The 18,826-nt window shown below is 54.6% G+C and overlaps 6 protein-coding genes across 6 annotated transcripts; 4 read left to right on the top strand and 2 right to left on the bottom strand.

The window, feature by feature from the left end:
• Positions 1-969: 969 nt before the first annotated feature.
• CONPUDRAFT_146885 (uncharacterized protein) lies at positions 970-4,784 on the bottom strand. Its single transcript, XM_007775515.1, has 8 exons — positions 4,627-4,784; positions 4,349-4,571; positions 3,113-4,298; positions 2,703-3,031; positions 2,529-2,648; positions 2,385-2,471; positions 1,976-2,331; positions 970-1,914 (listed from the first exon to the last, which is right to left on the bottom strand). Exons 3-8 carry the CDS (start codon positions 4,222-4,224, stop codon positions 1,030-1,032), a joined length of 2,889 nt encoding a protein of 962 aa, XP_007773705.1. The 5' UTR covers positions 4,225-4,298; positions 4,349-4,571; positions 4,627-4,784; the 3' UTR covers positions 970-1,029.
• Positions 4,785-4,867: 83 nt separating this feature from the next.
• Positions 4,868-9,106, top strand: CONPUDRAFT_169015 (uncharacterized protein). Its single transcript, XM_007775514.1, has 5 exons — positions 4,868-5,263; positions 5,328-5,534; positions 5,587-5,643; positions 5,752-8,259; positions 8,367-9,106. The coding sequence occupies exons 1-5, from the start codon at positions 5,060-5,062 to the stop codon at positions 8,871-8,873; spliced, it is 3,483 nt and encodes a 1,160-aa protein (XP_007773704.1). The 5' UTR covers positions 4,868-5,059; the 3' UTR covers positions 8,874-9,106.
• Positions 9,107-9,362: 256 nt separating this feature from the next.
• CONPUDRAFT_146884 (uncharacterized protein) lies at positions 9,363-10,766 on the top strand (the record flags this gene model as incomplete). The annotated part of the gene is made up of 6 exons (XM_007775513.1): positions 9,363-9,605; positions 9,695-9,822; positions 9,880-10,165; positions 10,229-10,377; positions 10,429-10,471; positions 10,575-10,766. Coding segments are annotated over exons 2-6 (771 nt in total), but the record flags the coding sequence as incomplete, so codon positions are not given.
• Positions 10,767-12,388: 1,622 nt separating this feature from the next.
• On the top strand, positions 12,389-12,932 carry CONPUDRAFT_158509 (uncharacterized protein; the record flags this gene model as incomplete). Its single annotated transcript, XM_007775512.1, has 3 exons — positions 12,389-12,526; positions 12,586-12,828; positions 12,879-12,932. 3 exons carry the CDS (start codon positions 12,389-12,391, stop codon positions 12,930-12,932), a joined length of 435 nt encoding a protein of 144 aa, XP_007773702.1.
• Positions 12,933-13,715: 783 nt separating this feature from the next.
• Positions 13,716-14,445, top strand: CONPUDRAFT_111470 (uncharacterized protein). The gene is made up of 3 exons (XM_007775511.1): positions 13,716-13,858; positions 13,925-14,158; positions 14,223-14,445. Exons 1-3 carry the CDS (start codon positions 13,721-13,723, stop codon positions 14,274-14,276), a joined length of 426 nt encoding a protein of 141 aa, XP_007773701.1. The 5' UTR covers positions 13,716-13,720; the 3' UTR covers positions 14,277-14,445.
• Positions 14,446-14,802: 357 nt separating this feature from the next.
• Positions 14,803-17,245, bottom strand: CONPUDRAFT_146882 (uncharacterized protein; the record flags this gene model as incomplete). The annotated part of the gene is made up of 8 exons (XM_007775510.1): positions 17,033-17,245; positions 16,968-16,995; positions 16,840-16,893; positions 16,347-16,495; positions 15,642-15,770; positions 15,090-15,408; positions 14,932-15,022; positions 14,803-14,855 (listed from the first exon to the last, which is right to left on the bottom strand). Exons 2-8 carry the CDS (start codon positions 16,989-16,991, stop codon positions 14,803-14,805), a joined length of 819 nt encoding a protein of 272 aa, XP_007773700.1. The 5' UTR covers positions 16,992-16,995; positions 17,033-17,245.
• Positions 17,246-18,826: the final 1,581 nt, after the last annotated feature.

The following is an 18,826-nucleotide window of genomic DNA, read 5'->3' as shown; positions in this document are numbered from 1 at the left end:
CGTGAGAGAAGGTAAGAGTGCGCAAAAAGCTCGCTAACGCTCTATATACATAAAATAAAGGTTAGGGCTTTACCGCGTCTGGATTCGGCAGAATTACCATTGTTTCCGCTTTATCTGTGATAGTGCATGTGCCTACATTCTCTCGTTGTTTTGGAGTGTTCCCTTGGATACCTGTGCGGATCAAGAACATTAGCTCCCTGCCTAAACAAGCCGGTGCTTCATTCGGACGTTGATGATCGAGACACTACAGGCAAATGCGCACATTCTGGGCACGAAAATAAGTAGCTGGAACTCAACTGGAAAGTAATCATCTTCCTACAGATTTTCGGGCTAGGAACTAGGCTCGAACTAGACCGTCTCTGACCAAAGTTCGAACTCCGCTGACGCCGTCACGTCAAAGAGGGACAGCCGACGTCAACTTCGCCACGCGAACGTCTCGTAGAAAGTTATCTACCATTTTCTGGTGTGTCAAGAGGCCCGAAAGGCAGATTGAGGCAGAAATTTGACCTCCGTTGCCGTATACCTTGCGTAAACGGAAGGATAACCACTTTTCGTCGCCCCGAAAATTACATAGAAACACGAAATCTCTTCGGCCTAGATCTATATATTATTCAAAGGGAAATATCACGGAAATATGTACTTTCCGGTTGAGTTTCCTGCGGTTCAAAATAGGCGCATCTGCATGTAGTGCATTTCCTCGGCCACTTTAACCGGTAAGCTAATCGTCACCCTTGCTGTCGACCGACACATTGCGCTGTTATCGTCGTCGGGAACAAGCCTGGGCCTGTCGCTGACGTGCGAAAAATCAGCTACAGATCGGGCCGATACCACTGAGATTTGCAGCTTCGTGCTCCTCGAAGCCTTGCTTCATCCCGAGGCGGCCCCTACATTTACATGGACACTTGATGCACGAGGCTCGAACACGGTGTTAGCCTCAAATGTCCTTCAGGATATCATAAGTACAGTTGTATTTAAAAGCCTATCAAAGGTGTGTATGTCTACTACAGTGTGTATATCACAAGAATAAATTCATTTCTTCAACAACGTATGCGAGCGCAACGGCGCAGCCACCGTCATATTCGCCAACTGTATCGCCCCCGCCACTGTCCCGCGCGGCGGAACCGCACTCCGCGTCCCACTCAACGGCGCATGCGCAGCAGCAGCCGCCATCCCAGCAGCCTGCGCCACCGCCCCGTCCTCCCGCGGCGGCGGTACCGCCATCTCAGGTACCAGCGTTCGCGCTCTCGCCTTCCTCATCCGATGGCGGTGCAACCTCAGCAGCACGCTACGCTCCATTGCCCCCTTGACCTTCCTCAAGCGCCTCCGCAGCGCCCCCGGCGCGTGCAGCACCCAGTCCCGCGTGCTGTCCCGCCATCCCACAGGCGCACGGTGATCGTGCTGGTACGCCATCCCCGCGATGAGATCGAACCCGTCCTCGATCTCCTCGTCGCGCGGCGCGCGCCATACGTGTGCGAAGAACGCGAGCACGAGGAGCGCGCCGAGCGTGAGGACGCCGAGCAGCGCGAGGAGGAGGATTGTGCCGATTTTGCCGGGGCCGCCGGGGCCGCCGCCGAGGTCTAGCCCGCCACTTCCGCCGCCGCCGCCGCCGGAGCTGGAGTCGGAGCCGGCAGACGGACCCTGCACGCAGAAAGCGGCGATGGCGACTGTGAACGCGAGCACGCTCCACAGCAGCGCGGCGAGCGGCACCGCGAGGAACGCGGCTGTGACCGCCAGATCAGCGTCGTGTGCCGCGTGAGTGGCTGCGCCTGCGCGGTTGAGGTAGCGCGCCGCTTCGGCTCGGTCCGCGGAGGTCTTGGGGCGGTGCCGCCAGACGTGGTGCAGGCCCGTGACGATGGACGTCACTGCGAAGATGGTCGACGCGAGCGAGGCGGTCTGTTGCAGCGGGGTGACGTTCTGCCCACTCCACCAGTCAACATCAAAAGCGATCAGATACATGCTTAAGGGGGGAACGCACGGGCACAGCCAAAAACGCGACGCTCGCACCCGCAAACACCGTCGCGAGCAGATTCGAGTCTGCCCACTCGTCCAGAAACCCCTGTACAGCGCGCTGGAACACAGGCGCGTACACCTCTCCCTTGACGCGGCTCTCCTGCAGCCGCCGCTTGTACATGTGGTGCGCACCGAGCAGCGGCGCACCGAGCAGCGCGCCCTCCCACCACGCGGGCGGCGGGGCGGCGAGGTTGCGGTAGAGCCGGTTCGATGGCGTGCCGTAGCCGTAGCGCCCGCGGGAGGCTTCGACGATGCGCATTGCGCGCGCGATTTCCCAGATGAGGAGGGGCGTGAGCGTGTGTGCGTCTTCTTCGTGGCGGACTGCGTGGGGGTGTTAGGGTGATTGGAGAGGGGGGAGGGGAGGGAGGACGTACGTCGGGAGTCTTGGTATATCCGCATGAGGCGCTCGCATGTCTCGCCTGAGAAGGGAAAGGGCGTATTGCGCGCGTCGCGGAAGCGTTCTGCGCGGTGTTGTCAGTTCGTGGGGTTCAAAAAAAAGAGGAAGAGGGGGGACGCACCGCTCGCGCCGAACGTGAGCGCGTTGAGGAACTCGACCTCGAGCGCGACGGGGAAGTTGAGCCAGTGCATCGGGTATCGCTCGATGTGCGCCCACAGCCTCTCTTTAGATCCGTACTCGACTACCATCGTCAGAATCCCGGCACAGCTATAGCTAAACACCGCAGCACGCTCACCTTGATCGCCCTTGAGCTTGAACACCGCCATCCTGTCGATGCACACATAATATGCCTCCACCTCCACCTCCTTCTCCTTCCCTTTCCCCTTCTCGCCCCCACCGGCATCAACACCCGGCAGCTCAATCACCATCACCAAATCCCGCCTAAGCTCCCGCGCGACCTTCGCATCGCCCACCTCCGCGCACAGCCGCGTGTACTCCTCCGCCACGCGCCGCTCGACGAGCGCCTCGCGCACATCCGCGGGCGTGACGACGCGCGTGTGCGGGTTGAAGAAATACACAGCGCCGCCGAGGTGCGTGAGCTTGAGCCACCCGGCCGGGAGCGGTCTATAAGCGCAGGCGGGCGAACGCAAAACGCGAGTCAGCGTTCATAGACCGAGGTAGGATGGGAAGACAGACGGAACGTACAGGTACTCGTTCGCATTAAGCGGATTGCTCTCGTCGCAGAGCCGCGTCGGCTGCCCGACGTACACGTGCGGTTTCTGCCCCGGTTTCGCGTGTATCTCGTGCGGGTTGTCGTTCGCCGTGTGCTGGTTTGCGTAGTGCGCCGCGTGCGCTGGCTGTCCGCACTGTGCGCAGATGGGGCCGGAGATGTATGTGGGTGGGGAGGCGGTGTCGGGTTCGGGGTCGGCGGTGGGGGCGACTTTGAAACCGTGTTGTGGGTTGGAGGGGCGAGGTTGGGACGCAGTGGTGGCTGTGGCTGTGGGGTTCGTGAAACCGTATTGCGGGCTAGAGGGGCGGGGATGGGACGCAGGGGTGGGCGCTGGGTCGGGGGTTGGTGCGCGGATAGGCAGAGCGGGGGATGCAGGGACAGGTACGGGCATGGATATGGGTGTTGGCATCGACGTAGGCGCGGGCGTGGATGTAGGCGTGGGTGTGGACGTAAATATGTGCATGAATATGGGCGCGGGATTAGATGTTAACACGGGCATGAATGTGGATGTGGGTGTGGATGTAGGCGCGGATGTGATTGTAAGTGTGGGTGTGGACGTAGGTGTGGACGTTGGCAACGATGTAGGGGCGGGCATGGGTGTGAGTGTGTGCGCGGGCTTGGGCGCGGGGATCGACGAGGGCTTGGATGTCGACGCGGGTGAGGACGTAGAAGAGGGTGTGGACGTAGATGCGAGCTTGGATGACGATGTAGGCGTAAAGGTCGACACGGGCATGAATGGATAAGACGCAGATGGCGGGGGAGGAGAGAATTCAAATCTAAATCCCGACGTGGATGAGGCCGACGATGGTGCAGGCGTGAGCATGGGCGCAGGTAACCATGTAGGTCCAGGTCCAGGTATACGCGCGGGTGCGGGTGTAGGTGTAGGCACTGGTGAACGTATGGGTGGAGGTGCAAGAGTATGCGTAGACGAAGGCGATGGCATAGGTGTAGGTGTGGGTACCGTGATGAGGCTCGAAATCGCCATGGGATTTGGCCGTGGAGATGGCCTCGGGGATGGCGATGGCGTTGGTGATGGTGTTGGCATTGACATGGGTGCTGGTATCGACGTGGACGTTGGCGTAGGCATGATGGAGTGCGAGAGGCGAAGCGTTAGGGCGTCTCGAGCTTTGAAGCAGCCATATATACGCTGTACGAAGACGCCTGTCGATTCATCAACCCGTCTTATTGTTGTTTGAGATGATGAAACGCACCTTGTTCTCACCGAGCGAGTACGTAAATGTATTCAATATGGGTCCATATCTATCGCTATGGGTCCTATGAGTGCTTGTTGGGCCATGGCGGATTGTGCGGCGCAGCAACGGGATGACAGACGCGAGAAGGAGTGGGAGGAAGGACAAGGTCGTCAGGGGGTCTCTTTGTTCTCGGGTCGGAGTTAGCCGGTGCGTACTGAGACCGGGGATGGCCCTTGTCTTCCTGCGACACCATCACACTGCTGCTCGTCGTTCAGCTGGACGAAAGACCCACGCACTCACTTGCTTCCCAGACCTTTTCTCGAAGCGTTGATGACGCGAACGCAAAGAACGCCTCTTCTCCATCTCTGCCTAAGGAGTAGGTGTACGAGCAGACCAAGCACGCTATGATGGAGGCTGATGTGAGTGGATAGCCATCACTCGCCGTGTCTCTGCTAACGACTCCCAGGTGTACGCGGTAGACGTCGTCAGCATCGACTAGGACAGTAAAACTGTATTCTCCCACGCCCCAATCACATGACGAGATATGCATGCACGTGACTGCGCGTGTGCAGTGTTTGGTCATCTGTTTGTTTGGCTCTTTGATTTTCGTCTCCCCCTCCCGACCACGACACCACACACCGCTTCCCACTCCGGCCCGTCCATCCACTCCCTCTCCTCGTCGTCCCGGACGGCGTCGACGACCTCTATTCAACCCTCAAGGGCGACAAGATGACTCAGAGCGGGGAAGCTCCCCCTCTTGCTCTCTCGGATATCGTCCATATCATGTCTCCCTCCCCTGCACCCTATGACGACCAAGATCCTCTCGACGAGGACGAAATACAACAATTCCGTGCACGCGCTACTGCCCTTGCCGCCCTTGATACATACGGGCCAGAGGACAGGTCAGACAGGGAGAAGGAGCTGCTCGAGATGGTGCGCATATGGCTTCTGAGCTGTAAACCTCCCCTAACTCCGGTGTTTTGGTTCGGACCGACAGGTTCTCAAGTTGACTTCCGCTCCTGGGCCGGCTGCTGCACAGCTCGTAGCACAGGCGGACGTTATCACATCGTTGTCGGACCAGCGGGATATGCTCATTCGTCAGGCTGAGGAGCAGCGGCTAAGATGGGACGCTGAGAGGGAGGGATGGGCACGCATGGCCGAGGCGCTTATTGCTCAGAAGACCCGGAACATGGACAAGGACGAGGTGAGTGTTCCCACTCTCCTAACGGTTCTTGTGCCGACTAGTTCACCTCTAGGAGGTTCCTCACCAGGTCATCATGGCCGAGGCAGAGAACAAGTCCCTCCGACAGAAGGTACGTTTACCACGTAACATAGATCTCAACAGCGAACTAACTCAGTAACTGTCTGGTATTTCCGCCGATGTCATCATTCTCACATGGCGTCCACGCTCCGACTTGTAGCTCGCAGATGCCCACGCTCGTCTCGCAGCTCTCGAAGCAGAATTTTCAAAGCTCCGCCCCATGCTCGTTATGCACACCCACGCACCCCGCCCTCCCTCATCTGCGCAGCCTCACTCATCACACTACACCCCCCAGCACGTTCGTCAGACGCCTAGCTCACAACACTACTACCAACGCACTCCGCAACATGCGCCACCGCGGCAACAACTGAGCAAGCCCGCCCGCTTCCGACGAAAAGACGGCGTTGTAAACACCGACGACGAGCACCCTCCCTCGGCAGACGATGACACCCAGCGGACGCAGATGGACATCGACGTCGAAGAGCGCCCGAGCTCGCCAGCACCGGCGGCTGCACCTGTGACGCCACGGCCGGTAGCCACGGCCTCCACCGCCGTACCCGCATCAGTTCCGTCCACCGCCGAGTCATCATCGAACGCTGTTACCTCCGAACTTCCGTCCCCAAGCAAACGACGCATACCGCCAGGCCACGCACACTTCGTCCCCGGCTCTGGCTCCGCCGCTGCATTGCTCCCTTCACGCAACATCGCCCGCCCGCTGACCGCCGACGCGCGCACGGAACACCTCATCCTCGCCGCACGCAGGATGGGCAAGCAGCGCGCCGCGGCTCTGGCGGGTCTCACGAGGGACCGGGAGAAGAGCCGTACGCGCGACAAGGACAAGGACAAGGAGCGCCGCGCGGTCCCTGGTACAGGCCCAACGTCGCCTTTCTCGCGCCCAAAGACGCCCAAGACGCCCGCGCGGAACGCTGCTGCTGTTGCTGCTGTCGGAGCACCGGGCCACGTCGGGTACGCGCCGTATTACTCGCCTGCGATGCTCGTCCCTGCATATGCGATGCTCGCTACGCCGGGATCGAGCACTGCTGCGTCGGCGCCTGGGTCGTCGGTGCGGCCTTCTGGGGCTACTGAGGCGGCGACGGCGAGTACGTCTGCGGCGGGTGCGGGTGCGGGTCTCAGGTCTTCTCCGGCGAAGCGCTCGCAGGCGTCTGTCTCTGGATCGGCGGCAGGAGCAGGAGCAGCGGCGGGGTCGCATACGCCGCTGGATTCGCTGTTGAGCGCTGCGAGGTCGATGATGAGTCGGGATTTGGACGAGGATTATGATGTGGGCGAGGACGAGGATGACGAGGACGACGAAGATGAGGACGATAGGAGAGCGAGTCCGACGCCGGGTGCCCGGCGGCGCGCGCCTGCTTCTGCAGCCAGTGGGAGAGGCGGCGGCCCTCTGTCAGGCATAGGCATGGGCAGGAAGGCGGCAGCGCGGCACGAGCCGGAGAGCAGCCCCGTTCCACCCGCGAAACGGCGGCGCATCTCGAGCTCGAACGCGAAGGCGGGCAAGAGGGCGGACGCGAAGGCGGAGGCGGGTAATGCGCGCGTCAGTCGGGTGCGCAGTGCGCTGGATGTGCTCGCGGACCAGGCGGCGGCTGCGCAGTCGTCGTCGACGACGTCTACGCCTGCGTCGGGTGCGGGGGTGGCTACGAGGAGGAGGGCGTCGACGAGTGCGACGAAGGGGAAGGGGAGGGCGGGGGAGGAGAGGGGGAAGGCTGGTAAGGAGAAGGAGAAGGATAGGGAGAAGGCGAAAGGGAGGGGCAAAGGGAAAGATAAAGGGAAGGCTGTGGTCGTTGGTGATGAGGAGGAGGAGACGGGGACGGACGAGGCGGATGATGATGAAGGAGTGGATCCGGATCGGACGCCTACGGTTGCGTCGCGCTCAAGCTCGAAGTCGAAGTCGAAGCCGAGAGGAGGGAATCGGAGTCGAGAGGGATCGGGATCTGGATCGGCGGCGCGGGGAAGTCCTTCAGCTGAAGTAGTGCCTGGGGATCAGGGAAGTGCAGAAGGGGGCGTGAGCGAGGCGGGTGGGTCTGGTCCCGCCGCTGTTACAGAGATGGATGCGAGGATGGATGTGGACGATCCGCCTGCAACAGCGTCGGCAGCATCCACGTCAGCTTCGCCGAGCGCACAAACCCGGCCAAGCGCAAGTTCGAATGCTACCTCGTCATCTTCGACAGGCGACGCGACGCAGTCAAGTTCAACACCGACCGCTTCGTCGTCTATGTCTTCTGGTCGTCTCAACGACTTCGGTCAGTCTAGCCCTCCAGTCCCATCTACGTCTGCACCTTCGCACATACCACCTTCAACGGCGCCAGCGGCAGCTCCTTCAGCTGGCGCAGCCAACCCATCGTCCATCGCAGCACCGACACCTTCCCCACCTACCGACCCCAATCCAGACCCAAGCCCACACCTAAATCCACACTCAAGTCCAATACTCACACAAACCACATCTGTATCCCCGTATGCGCCTCCGCCTCCGCCTTCGGCAGCAGGGGCAGCACCACCACAGGCAGCAGCGAAGAACAAGAAACTCGCCGCCGTCGCTGCTACTGCCTCGGCGTCGGCCTCCGCCGCAGACCAGATGGCCGCGGGCGTGCCCGGCAAGCGCCCGCGCAGTCCGTATGTGAAGTGGACGAAGGAGGAGGACGATTTGCTCGCGCAGGTGCGTTTCGGCCGTTCGCTCGTTTTATCCTTGCCTCTCGCAGCGCCTCGTACATGCTATCGTTATTATTTACGCGAATGCTAACGCGAACGCGGTTCTTCTCCCAGGCGGTAGCCAAATACGGGCAAAAATGGGACCTCGTCCAGAAGGCGCTGCCCTCGCGGGGGTACCACCAGGTCCGGCAGCGCTGGCTGAGGAAGCTGGGCGTGTTTGACTCGAAGCCGGATTTGTCGCAGTATCAGACGGCGGTGGGCGGGCCGGGTGCGGGTGCTGCTGCTGCCGCCGCTGCAGCAACAACAGCAGCGGCAGGTCATTCTTCTTCGGGTGGGTTTGGGAATGGGGCGGGTTCGTATGGCGTTGGGTACGTGTCTGGGGGTCCGGCCAGTGGGAATGGGAGTGGGGGTGCGATAGCGGCGGGGGCGGGGGCAGGGGCAGGGGCAGGGGCAGGAGGAACAGGCGTAGGGGCGCAGAGCCAGAGTGGCGCGATGCGTGGAGAGCCGCCGCCCAATCCAAAGCTGGGGCTTGCGCCGCTGAGCAGCGAGATGCATTGGGCGACGACGACGCCGTCGTCGTTTGGCTCGGTCGCGGGGTCGCGGGCGGCGAGTGGGTCGTAGGGTCTTGCGACTCTGCCTGCCTGCGCGTCTTGGATCTTGGGGTTGTGTGTGTCTTGTGGTTGCGCCATCTATGTTTTTGATCTGACGACTCGATTTCATACGATTTTTGACTATTGTTGTTTTTGGATGTCATCTGATTGTTGTAGCGTAGCGGATATATGAGCATGTAATGATTTTGTGTGTCTCCGGTGAGGTCTGTGTGGGTGAGCAGGAACGTCGCTCCGGGTGGAGCGGTAAGCAAAAGCATCAATCGTGGTTGCGGCAGTCTTTATTTATTCAACCCCAGCAACCGCAGGTTATTTGTAATCGCCCACTGGTCCCGACTGTATCCGCTACTTGTGCACGGCGACTGTTCTTGCTTATTTTCAGGGCCTAAATTCTCACGTTTGTCTGTAGCTTGGTCTGTAGTGTGTTTTCTTCGCTTTGAAGGTACTCTCAAGCACATCCCTCGGCAACATCTCACTGTTTGTCGCCGAATTTCAGGTGTACCTCTTCACACGTTATTTGGCTGTAACACTTGAACCGCTTTCTGGATGATGCTCAAGGCTCCCAATTACGACAATGTCTGTTAGGCTTCACTGGATTACTGATTGGTAACAGCATCGCCTCATTCAATCATGGAGTCGCGGTGACCGCTTGAAGTACTGCCTTCAGTTTCAGTACGCAGGTATCCGCCACAACTATGTACGGTTGTCCAGTTTCCGCATCGCCTATGTTTGACAGTTGATGCCGGTAAGGTCCACCATCGCATTCTAGAATCAAACGCGACGGACTGATAAGCCCAGTGCGAATGGACGAACTGATCATCCCTTTCCCTCCAGAGCTAGCCGGCTGCCTCTTGCAACCTAATGCCCATTGTCACGACTCTCCTGGATGACCAGTCCCCTCTCATCCAATATAACGGAATTTGGGGGTATGGAGGATCTGCAGGCGACGTATACGGAAGCTAGTGAGTCCCCCCACATATGCTAACATACCAGCTACCACTGACAATGCGAAAATGTAGCTATTACCTCGGCACATACACCGTGAGCAACAGGCCTAACAACCAGTCAGCGACGTTCACCTTCAAAGGCACGGGCTTCACGATATATGGTAGCAATCGAGGCGACCATGGATTGTTTCAAGTCAGCGTAGATGGGGAAACTTATCAAAATAACTCGGAAAATGCAGCTGCCGTGACGTTGCAGCAGGTACTACTCACTCAAACAAATCTAACTCAAGGCGAGTTGCACAATGTCACGATCACAAACTTGGCGCCTCTCGACAGCCCTTATCTAGACGTTGATTTCGTATGTGTCCATCGTCTCACACTTGTGCATCCACGTTGCGCGGCTGTGCTGAACATCTTGCAGGTAACATGGGAAACCCCAGTGGGAGAGGATGATCAAGGAATCGCCTCGATCCTTGTCCAGGATACAGACCCTAGCTTCGATTATCAGCCAGCTGATGCATGGAGTACAAATCCGTCGAACATTACCCAGTATAAGGATGGGACGGGCCAGTGAGTGAGGCTAAGTCTTCTTACAAACTATGTTTGAATGGCTTTTGTTAGTATTACCTCTACAGACGGCGCATATGTGGCATTTACTCTCACTGTAAGCTACAATCATACAACCCTTGTAATCATGCACCTGACGGCCAGTAGGGTGCGTGGAGATTGTGTCCATTGCATGACCATTGTCTTATGATTGTGCAAAAGGCGATGTCGTCAACCTCTATGGTTCTACCGGCCCCGAATGCGGCAACTACTCTATTTCATTGGACGAGGGCCCGGCGTCGCAATACAATGCTTCCAGAGCGTTTTCAGCTTATCAAAACGTCATTTACCATGCCAATAACCTAGGTCCTGGTACGCACAAAATCAATGTAACAAATAATGTCGCTGTCGGTCAGGTGTTGAATATCGACTACGCTGAAGTGATGGTCTTGACAAAGTGGGTCGGCATCTTGATTTGCCCTCATTTTACTCACTACGATCAGTGGAAGTTCAGCAAGCGAATGGCTCAATGCTATGTAGACCTGTCACGCTCTGTTTTCACAAATATATCTTAACAGTAACTTCCTGTAGCGCAGGCACATCCTCTTCACCGGCCTCGTCAAAGTGCGCACTTTTCAATGTTATTCGCTTGAGCTTGTTTCAAACCATGGCATGAATTTAGGATCTCGACTGGCGCGATTGCAGGTCTAGCCATACTCGGCGCGGCCACCATCTTCCTGACATGCGCTCTGCTCTGGTTGTGGCGCCAACTGAAATTTTCTCGAAACCAATATGTTGACCTTTATTGCAACTATGCTCAGCGATCACTAGGAAACGAGGCAGTCGCCTCTGGGATCATAACAAATACAACGAGTACGCATTACCCTGACCGACGGAGCCGAGGTGTATCGGCAGACGGGCAGTCACTTCAACATGTACCTAGTGTCGAAGACGGCGCAATGGAGTTACAACCACAACGGGCAAATGGCAGAGTCAACGTGAGCTTTTCGACCCGTTATCACACTGCTTTATCTAGCTCGAAACCGATTTCGTTTTTCTCAATAGCCAAGCGACATGCACTTTCCCCACCAACTAGAGAGACGCTCATCATACGTGCCCACGTTGTCTACTGCACTTCCAGAATATAGCTCATTCCGTACCCGTCAATGATGCTTTCACAGTAGCACAACCTTGTTCAGAGAGGATATATAGATGTACCCATGATGGAAACGACCAAACCATAGACCATGCGATTTCCCTGTGAAAGCTTGAAATGCAGACAGGCGTATTCTTGGAAGCTTCTGTGTTCTCTCGCGGGCACTAGAACTTGAATGCTATCCATTATGTTTTGCCTGATATGAGCAGCCATGAGCAGCCATGAGCAGCCATGGCTGAAATAGGTAGATACATAAGCCTCAGATAAAACATTCTGGGTAGCAATCATGTAAGTGATGAAGTCTCACTTGGCAGAAAAGCAGAATTCCGTCCTTTCGCACATGTGAGCCTTCCGTCATCGGGTTGTGCATGATTTATGAATGCGGATCGTCACTTCAGGAAAATGATTGCGTTCACCGCATACACAATCTCTAGTTTGGGTTCAAAGGACTCCCCTTAGATGTCTGTAACTCGGAGTCGCCGCCAATCACGACATATGTAGCCTGGTATAATACCATCTGCATCCGCTCTGAGTGCAATAAACGCTCGGTACCTGGTTCCTGGCTTGGCTCTCGGCAGCAGACGTAGATCCGTTAAAGGCTGGCATCATTTCATTTTCTCCGTCTTTTCATGCACAGGATCACTATGGACTGGGGAGATTCATTTGATCATCGCACTGCATGGGATCAGCTTGCCGTAAGAGCGGCCATTTTCTGCCGCACTTTGTCAATGTCACCTGCTTCATCTTCCCTGTGTTATCAGAGCGTGGCTTGAGCCAAGCACAGTGACTCTGACCTCGGCACATATATAACTAGAACTTCAGTAGTGTTGCTGCATTCACTTTGTCTCCTCATTGCCTTTCCAAGTCTACGCTGAAACCATGAAGTTCTTCTCGGATTTGATTTCTGTTGCTTTCATCGCTGGCTCAGCGCTTGCTGAGACTATCGAACTGGCGTATCCCACGACTGGAACTACTATCACGCGCGGAAAGACGCTCACAGTCGAGGTCCAGAGACCGGTATGTATTCTGCATTAACTCCCTGTGCACCGATGACTACAGTCTGACACGACATCTAGCTCGCGCCCATGGGCTGCTACGAGCTTGGCATCGGCCTCACCATCACCAGCTGCGCGACGGCGTTGTCTTGCCCCCACCCAGAGGCAGGCCCTCTCGGTTCTGTGCTGTACACGGGACCGTTCAACCCTACTGCGCATCAGCAGGGAGGGTACTACCAGAACTTCACGGTCACGATCCCGGATACAGATTTCTTGGCCACCGGCCCTGGTCTTTTCGTTCTTACACATGCGTGTCTTCTCGGGGTGCGTCTGATCATCTATTCGGATCAGATTTCTTCTTAGACACTTTGCAGGCTGGACCGTACCCTTTGATGGAGTCTCGAAGTGTTGATGTGACGATTGTATAAGTTAAGTACGCATGGGGGATTAAAGGACGTTGGGATTTCTCTATGCACCCTTGGACTTTCGGAAATTTAGTTGAAGTAGTTTCGTACAAGGACTGTTCCACAATACTGCATCTAGTTTTCCTGTCATGATTGACTTTTGTTTTTCGTAAGTCATGGCAAAGGGCAAGTTCCGAGATGTGAGAATGAGGGGCATGTCCGTGAGATTCGGATAATGGCTGGCATTGCTTTATGTCACGCGTCACGGTCATGCACCCAGTTTGACCCACTTCAGCGACTTCCAGGCCATCGTAGTATTTTCATATCCCTGGACTGTGTTTCGTTCCTGAGGCCTGACCCTTCAATGTTAGCGATTGCTATAACCGTGACCTATGCCTATGTTCCCAGGGCTAGCCAAGCGTCCAATATTTAGACGTCTCGAGGTACGGTCATCTTTACCCTCAACAGACTCCGCCTCGAGCTCGACTTCAGACATTTTTCTGTGCCTTGTAACTGGATCAGTCTATTCAGAGACTGACGCCAACGTCATCATCGCCTCGGTTCCCCGCTTTTGTGCGTATAGGGGCTACATGAATTGAGCGCGACTGCAGCATAATTTGACATAAAGCGGGCACACCTCTCCGGTTCCTTGATTTCTCCTGGGGATCTCGTACAATGAACTGTGCCTCTTTTGACTAGGAATAGAAGGCCCTGACGGCGTCCAAGTTGGTCTATCGTATAAAACACCAGTCCCATTCCCCATCCTTCGCATTGCCCTACTTTTCACCCCACTTCACCTTTCTTTCCCAGCCATGAAGCTCCCTTCTTTCCTTGTCGTTGCTGCTGGTTTCGCCAGCTCGGCTCTCGCGCAGACCATCAACATCGGGTACCCAACCTCAGGGACTACCCTCCACCGTGGAAAGAGTGTCACGGTCGAGATTCAAAGACCCGTACGATTTTGTTCCCTCACTACCATCCTCGCATCATCTGTGGCTAACACAGCGCGAGGAATATAGAACTCGATCATGGGCTGCACTGAAGTTGGCATCGCCCTCGCCGTGATCGGCTGCAGCTCCGCGTCCTCGTGCCCCAGCCCCAGTCAACAGCTCGGCTCCGTCCTGTACTCTGGGCCGTTCACGCCTACTGGGCATGGGCAGGCCGGGTACTACCAGAATTTTACGGTCACTATCCCCGACTACCTGAATCCCGGCCCTGGCTTGTTCTCCTTGACGCACTTGTGTCTCATCGGGGTAAGTTGATCATACCCTCATGATCCATTAGCGGATATCTCATTGACATTTATACTAAACCAAGGCTGGACCGTTCCCTCTGCTGGAATTCAGAAATGCCAGTGTCACGCTTGCATAAAGCAGCTTGAGTGTCGGTAGACAATGGACAGCATTTTTTGGAACGTTTTGAGATTGGACTTTGAGGTCATGTAGACCGGTACTTAAACGCTCGAGGACGTAAACGAGTCTACCCTACGTACAGTGTTCCTGTGCATGAAAGGACTGAGAAACGAGGTGATGTTAGTTTGAGACGGATCTGCATCTGCTGCCGAAAACCAAGCCAGGAACCAGGTACCAAACGTTCATTGCACTCGGACCGGATACAGAGGGTATTACACCCTTGAGTAGCGCCGAATTACAGTTGCCTTAGGAGAAGGCTGTGAAATTTAGGTAGATACTGTATACGCGGTGAAGAAGAACATTTTTTTCTAGAGTGACAGTTCACTTTCGCAAGTTGTGCACAAACTGACGATGTGCAAGGTACCTTGGTGTGAAAAGGCGGAGTTTCGAATCACGACCTGAAGTCACCTAAACTCTTTCTCGTGGAGTTAATGTGGTGAATGATCTTGATGACCTCAAGGATAGTATCGGACTGATTGGATTCACTAGCCTTCAAGCGCATAGAGGTCATATAGCACTGTATACCCGAATGCACTCACTACAACCGTGGATACAATTATAAATATCTTCGTATAACGAGATTATGTACTGTGAAGAACACCATTAGCGCGTACGAAACGCTCTATATTCGGGAAGCGCAGTGGATATAGTTGGCGCATATGATGAACGTCTCTCTGGCTGTGGTGAGTAGTACACGACATTGGGCTAATCAGACAAACACACATAATTATGGGTTGGGTGAGCCGGCATGATGGCATGGTGAAGAACTCACTCTGATCCCGTTATCCGCTCGTTGTGGTTGCAGCTCTATTGAACCTTCTCCAACGCTGGGTATACGGCGAAGCAGCTGCTTGTCTGACGATGCCCCTCGGCTCCGTCGGTGAGGATCAGGCGTACTCGTCGTATTTGTCATGATACTAGAGGAGAAGTTTACGCTGTCTGGAGGCCGCTGAGCATAGCTGCGATAGAGGTCAACGTATTGGCTTCGAGACATTTTCAGCTGGCGCCACATCCAGACCAGGGCGCCTGATAAGAAGAGGGTGGCCACGCCGAGCACGGCTAGGCCCACGGCTGCGCCGGTGGAGACGTTTCTAATCACACGTCGTGAAGTAAGTAAAACAGGCATCATAAATAAAACGAGCGTACTTGGACGAGGGGGATGAAGAGGATATACTTGCGCTACGTGAAACTGCTTTCAAGAAAGAGCTGGGAAAGCAAATAATGACACGGCTGCGTACATAGCGTTGAGCCAATCGCTTGCTGAAGTTCCACTGATCGGTAGTGCTAGTGAGCAAGGCGGTGGCAGATGAATAGACTGACTCACTCGGTCAAGACCATCACTTCGGCGTAGTCAATGTTCAATTCCTGACCACTATTCGTCACATTGATCGTGTGCTTCCCAGGCCCGAGGTTATTGGCATGATAAAGGACGTTCTGATACGTTGCAAACGATCTAGATGCATTGTATTGGGTTGCCGGGGAGTCGTCCAATGAAACGAAGTAGTTTCCGCATCTAGGGCCGGTAGAACCGTAGAGGTTGACAACATCACCTTTTTCACAATCGTAAGGAATTACGCAAGGAACACAAGTCTCCACGCACCCTGCCAACGGGTAAGTACATGATTCTAACGCTTAGATGGTCATAGCTTACAGTGGAACATCAGGATTTTGACACGTGTATTAACCTCACTTTCCTGTCTTTACCAGAGTGAACCTACTTTCCCAAAATTTGAAACCACAATTCTGCTACATTTGAGGATCCAAATCGGTCTGAAAGACTTGTAGCTTACTCTTTTTAATGAGATTTGCAGCTTCAGTGCCACTGATGTGGTTTTTTAGCCAAATATTCTTTAATAGAGAGCCGAAAATACCAAAAAAGTAGGTTCATCTCGGCAAAGTCAGGATAATGCCGGTAAAGCGGCTTGTCATTTTCCTGATGAAGTAAACGTCACATAGGCGCTGTCTGCGGAGGTGACGCTAACGAAAGGCATTCAAATGTATTCTGAGAAGAAATCTGAACATTGCTCACTGGCCCGTTCCATCCTTATACTGGGTAACGTTTGACGGGCTTGTACTCCATGCCTCAGCTGGCTGATAATCGAAGCTAGGGTCCGTATCCTGGACAAGGATCGAGGCGATGCCTTGACCATCCTCTCCCACTGGTGTCTCCCACGTTACCTGACGATGTTCAGCACAGAGGCACAACATGGATGTGCAGATGTAGGCCGATGGTCACATACGAAGTCAACGTCCAGATAAGGGCTAGTGCCCTGTGCCACGTTCTCTATCGTGACATTGCCGATGTGAGAGAACTCGTTTGCGACCAGAAATATTCACGCGTCTCGAGCCTACGGTCTAAGCGCGGGCCGTTGACGGAAGATTTGGTAAGCTCGTGAGAGGGTTGAGGCAACGCGTGCAAAGCGTGAACAGATAGACTATATGTGGTCACGGGCCTTCATCAGAAGTCGCGTTGCCTGGAACGCCCAGTGAGTGTGGGGAGTATCATGTTAGTTTACACATACTGTATAGCCAGAGCTATCTTGAGCCATCCTAAGTACACAGCAATGACCTATGTCCTTCACGAGCACCGCGGGAAAAGCAGTTTGAGTTAAGCCGAGAGAAATGTGTACCACTGACGCCTGTGCCTCACAAGGAACAGAGTCGAGCAAGACATATATACATGCTTTTGACAGGTTGGTTAGAGAATAACACGAATTCGTGCGTTGCGCAGCAGTATGCGAGTTTTAGCGGATATCGCACCCATCATGTGTATGAGAGGACGTTGTCTGATGAGTGGCTGGATGTAAATTCTGATGGAATCTCCGTCCGCTGGGAGTGAGGGTGTCGAGGTAGAAAGCCCATTTCAAAGTCAAGCGACGGTGTGGTGGCTGATGCCATGGTTATTTGGCAGGACTGGCACTCGTCTTGAGTTGTCTAAGCGGATTTTTAGCAAGAGTTTATAGTGGAGGAGCAGGAGAAGGTGGGATCCAATTTCTGAAGGTGTTCTTTATTAAAATCAGCGGAAGCTAGAAATTGAACTTTGCGAAGAACAGATGATATAACGTTACTAGGATCAACCTCGGAAATCGTGTGTCGTTCGAGTTCGGCGCGTCACGCCCTGGAAGTAGCGTACAGTTCAGAAAGTACATTGGCTTGCAGCTCGACATAATCTGGTTCTGTACAATTTTCTGCAGTGTCGACAGGAGGAGTTGTTGGAGAAATTGGAGGCGCAAAAAGGTCGTAACCGGAATCTTTCGCAATACACGAGGGTGAAGCGTGGTCTAAAATAAGGGAGTTGTGAGAGAGAAAGGGTCCTCCGAGGAGGAGTGGAACTGAAAGGTCTTTTACAACTACAGCTTTAAGACGCCTTGAGCGCCAACGAGAATCGGAGGATAAGGGAGAAAGATACACATAGTGCGAGAAAGACGAAGTAGAGGAAGAAAAAACAGAAGAAGTTTCTATAGGTTTGTCAAGTTGACGAAGACGAAGTCCGAGTCGGTGGACAAGGTCTGAGTTAATCAGAACTAAATGAGATCCATGGTCAATGAGGGCCTGAACCTCAATAGAAGATGAAGCGTTTGGGCCGTCAAGAAGACAAGGCCAAAAGAAATGGGGAACAGATAAGGGATCACGCTTCGAAGATAGATTCCCAGTTGATCTCCCTTCTATCGATGCATTGCCTTCTAATGTTTATCATAGAATTTGTCTCAAGGATGCTGATCGCACTATTCAGTCGAGATCATACTCGTGTCCTCGCAAGTATCGCGAGGTCTGGGGTCAACTCCTTGAAGAACACTTAGCCGCTGGACGACTTCGACCTTCTGACAGTCCTTTCGTTTCTCCCTGTTTTCTTATTCCGAAAAAGGATCCTACTGCTAAACCACGTTGGGTTAACGACTACCGAAAACTCAACGACAACACTATTCCCGACAATCACCCATTGCCTCGTGTGGATGACATACTTCGCGATTGTGCAAAGGGTAAGATTTTTGCCAAGATCGACATGACTAACTCGTTCTTCCAGACTCGAGTTCATCCCGATGACATCAAATACACTGCTATTGCTACTCCACTCGGTTTGTACGAGTGGACTGTTATGCCTCAGGGTGGTCGCAACACCCCAGCAACACATCAGCGCAGGATGTTTTCGGCCCTTCGACATTTGATCGGTAGAATCTGCCACGTTTATCTCGATGACATTATTATCTGGTCTAGCTCTGTCGCTGAACACGTCAAGAACGTCAAACTCGTCTTGGAAGCTCTGCGAGAGGCGAGTCTTTTCTGTTCTCCCAAAAAAACCGAGTTGTTCGCCACCGAAGTTGAATTTTTAGGACACTTCATCTCTGCTCTCGGAGTACAAGCTGATCCCTCAAAAACAAAAAAAGTGGAAGCCCGCCGAGAGGCGGGAACACTAAGATCGAACGAAGACAGAACAGAAACGGCAGTGATCGGATAAGGTGTATCGAGGGTACAGGAGGGAGCAGAGCAGATAGCTATCTATCGTAGGCG

This window comes from Coniophora puteana (genome assembly GCF_000271625.1).
Source record: "Coniophora puteana RWD-64-598 SS2 unplaced genomic scaffold CONPUscaffold_14, whole genome shotgun sequence".
NCBI classification, from domain to species: domain Eukaryota; kingdom Fungi; phylum Basidiomycota; class Agaricomycetes; order Boletales; family Coniophoraceae; genus Coniophora; species Coniophora puteana.
Note: the sequence above shows the minus strand (reverse complement) of the source record. Positions and strands in the feature narration are given on the sequence as shown.

Coding starts and splice junctions, on each gene's coding strand:
- CONPUDRAFT_169015 (XM_007775514.1), top strand. CDS start 5,060: ATGACTCAGAGCGGGGAAGCTCCCCCTCTTGCTCTCTCGGATATCGTC. Junction 5,264..5,327: donor AGAAGGAGCTGCTCGAGATG/GTGCGCATATGG, acceptor TCGGACCGACAG/GTTCTCAAGTTGACTTCCGC. Junction 5,535..5,586: donor GGAACATGGACAAGGACGAG/GTGAGTGTTCCC, acceptor GTTCACCTCTAG/GAGGTTCCTCACCAGGTCAT.
- CONPUDRAFT_111470 (XM_007775511.1), top strand. CDS start 13,721: ATGAAGCTCCCTTCTTTCCTTGTCGTTGCTGCTGGTTTCGCCAGCTCG. Junction 13,859..13,924: donor CGGTCGAGATTCAAAGACCC/GTACGATTTTGT, acceptor CGAGGAATATAG/AACTCGATCATGGGCTGCAC. Junction 14,159..14,222: donor CGCACTTGTGTCTCATCGGG/GTAAGTTGATCA, acceptor TACTAAACCAAG/GCTGGACCGTTCCCTCTGCT.
- CONPUDRAFT_146885 (XM_007775515.1), bottom strand. CDS start 4,224: ATGCCTACGCCAACGTCCACGTCGATACCAGCACCCATGTCAATGCCA. Junction 3,032..3,112: donor CTTAATGCGAACGAGTACCT/GTACGTTCCGTC, acceptor CTGCGCTTATAG/ACCGCTCCCGGCCGGGTGGC. Junction 2,649..2,702: donor CAAGCTCAAGGGCGATCAAG/GTGAGCGTGCTG, acceptor TGACGATGGTAG/TCGAGTACGGATCTAAAGAG.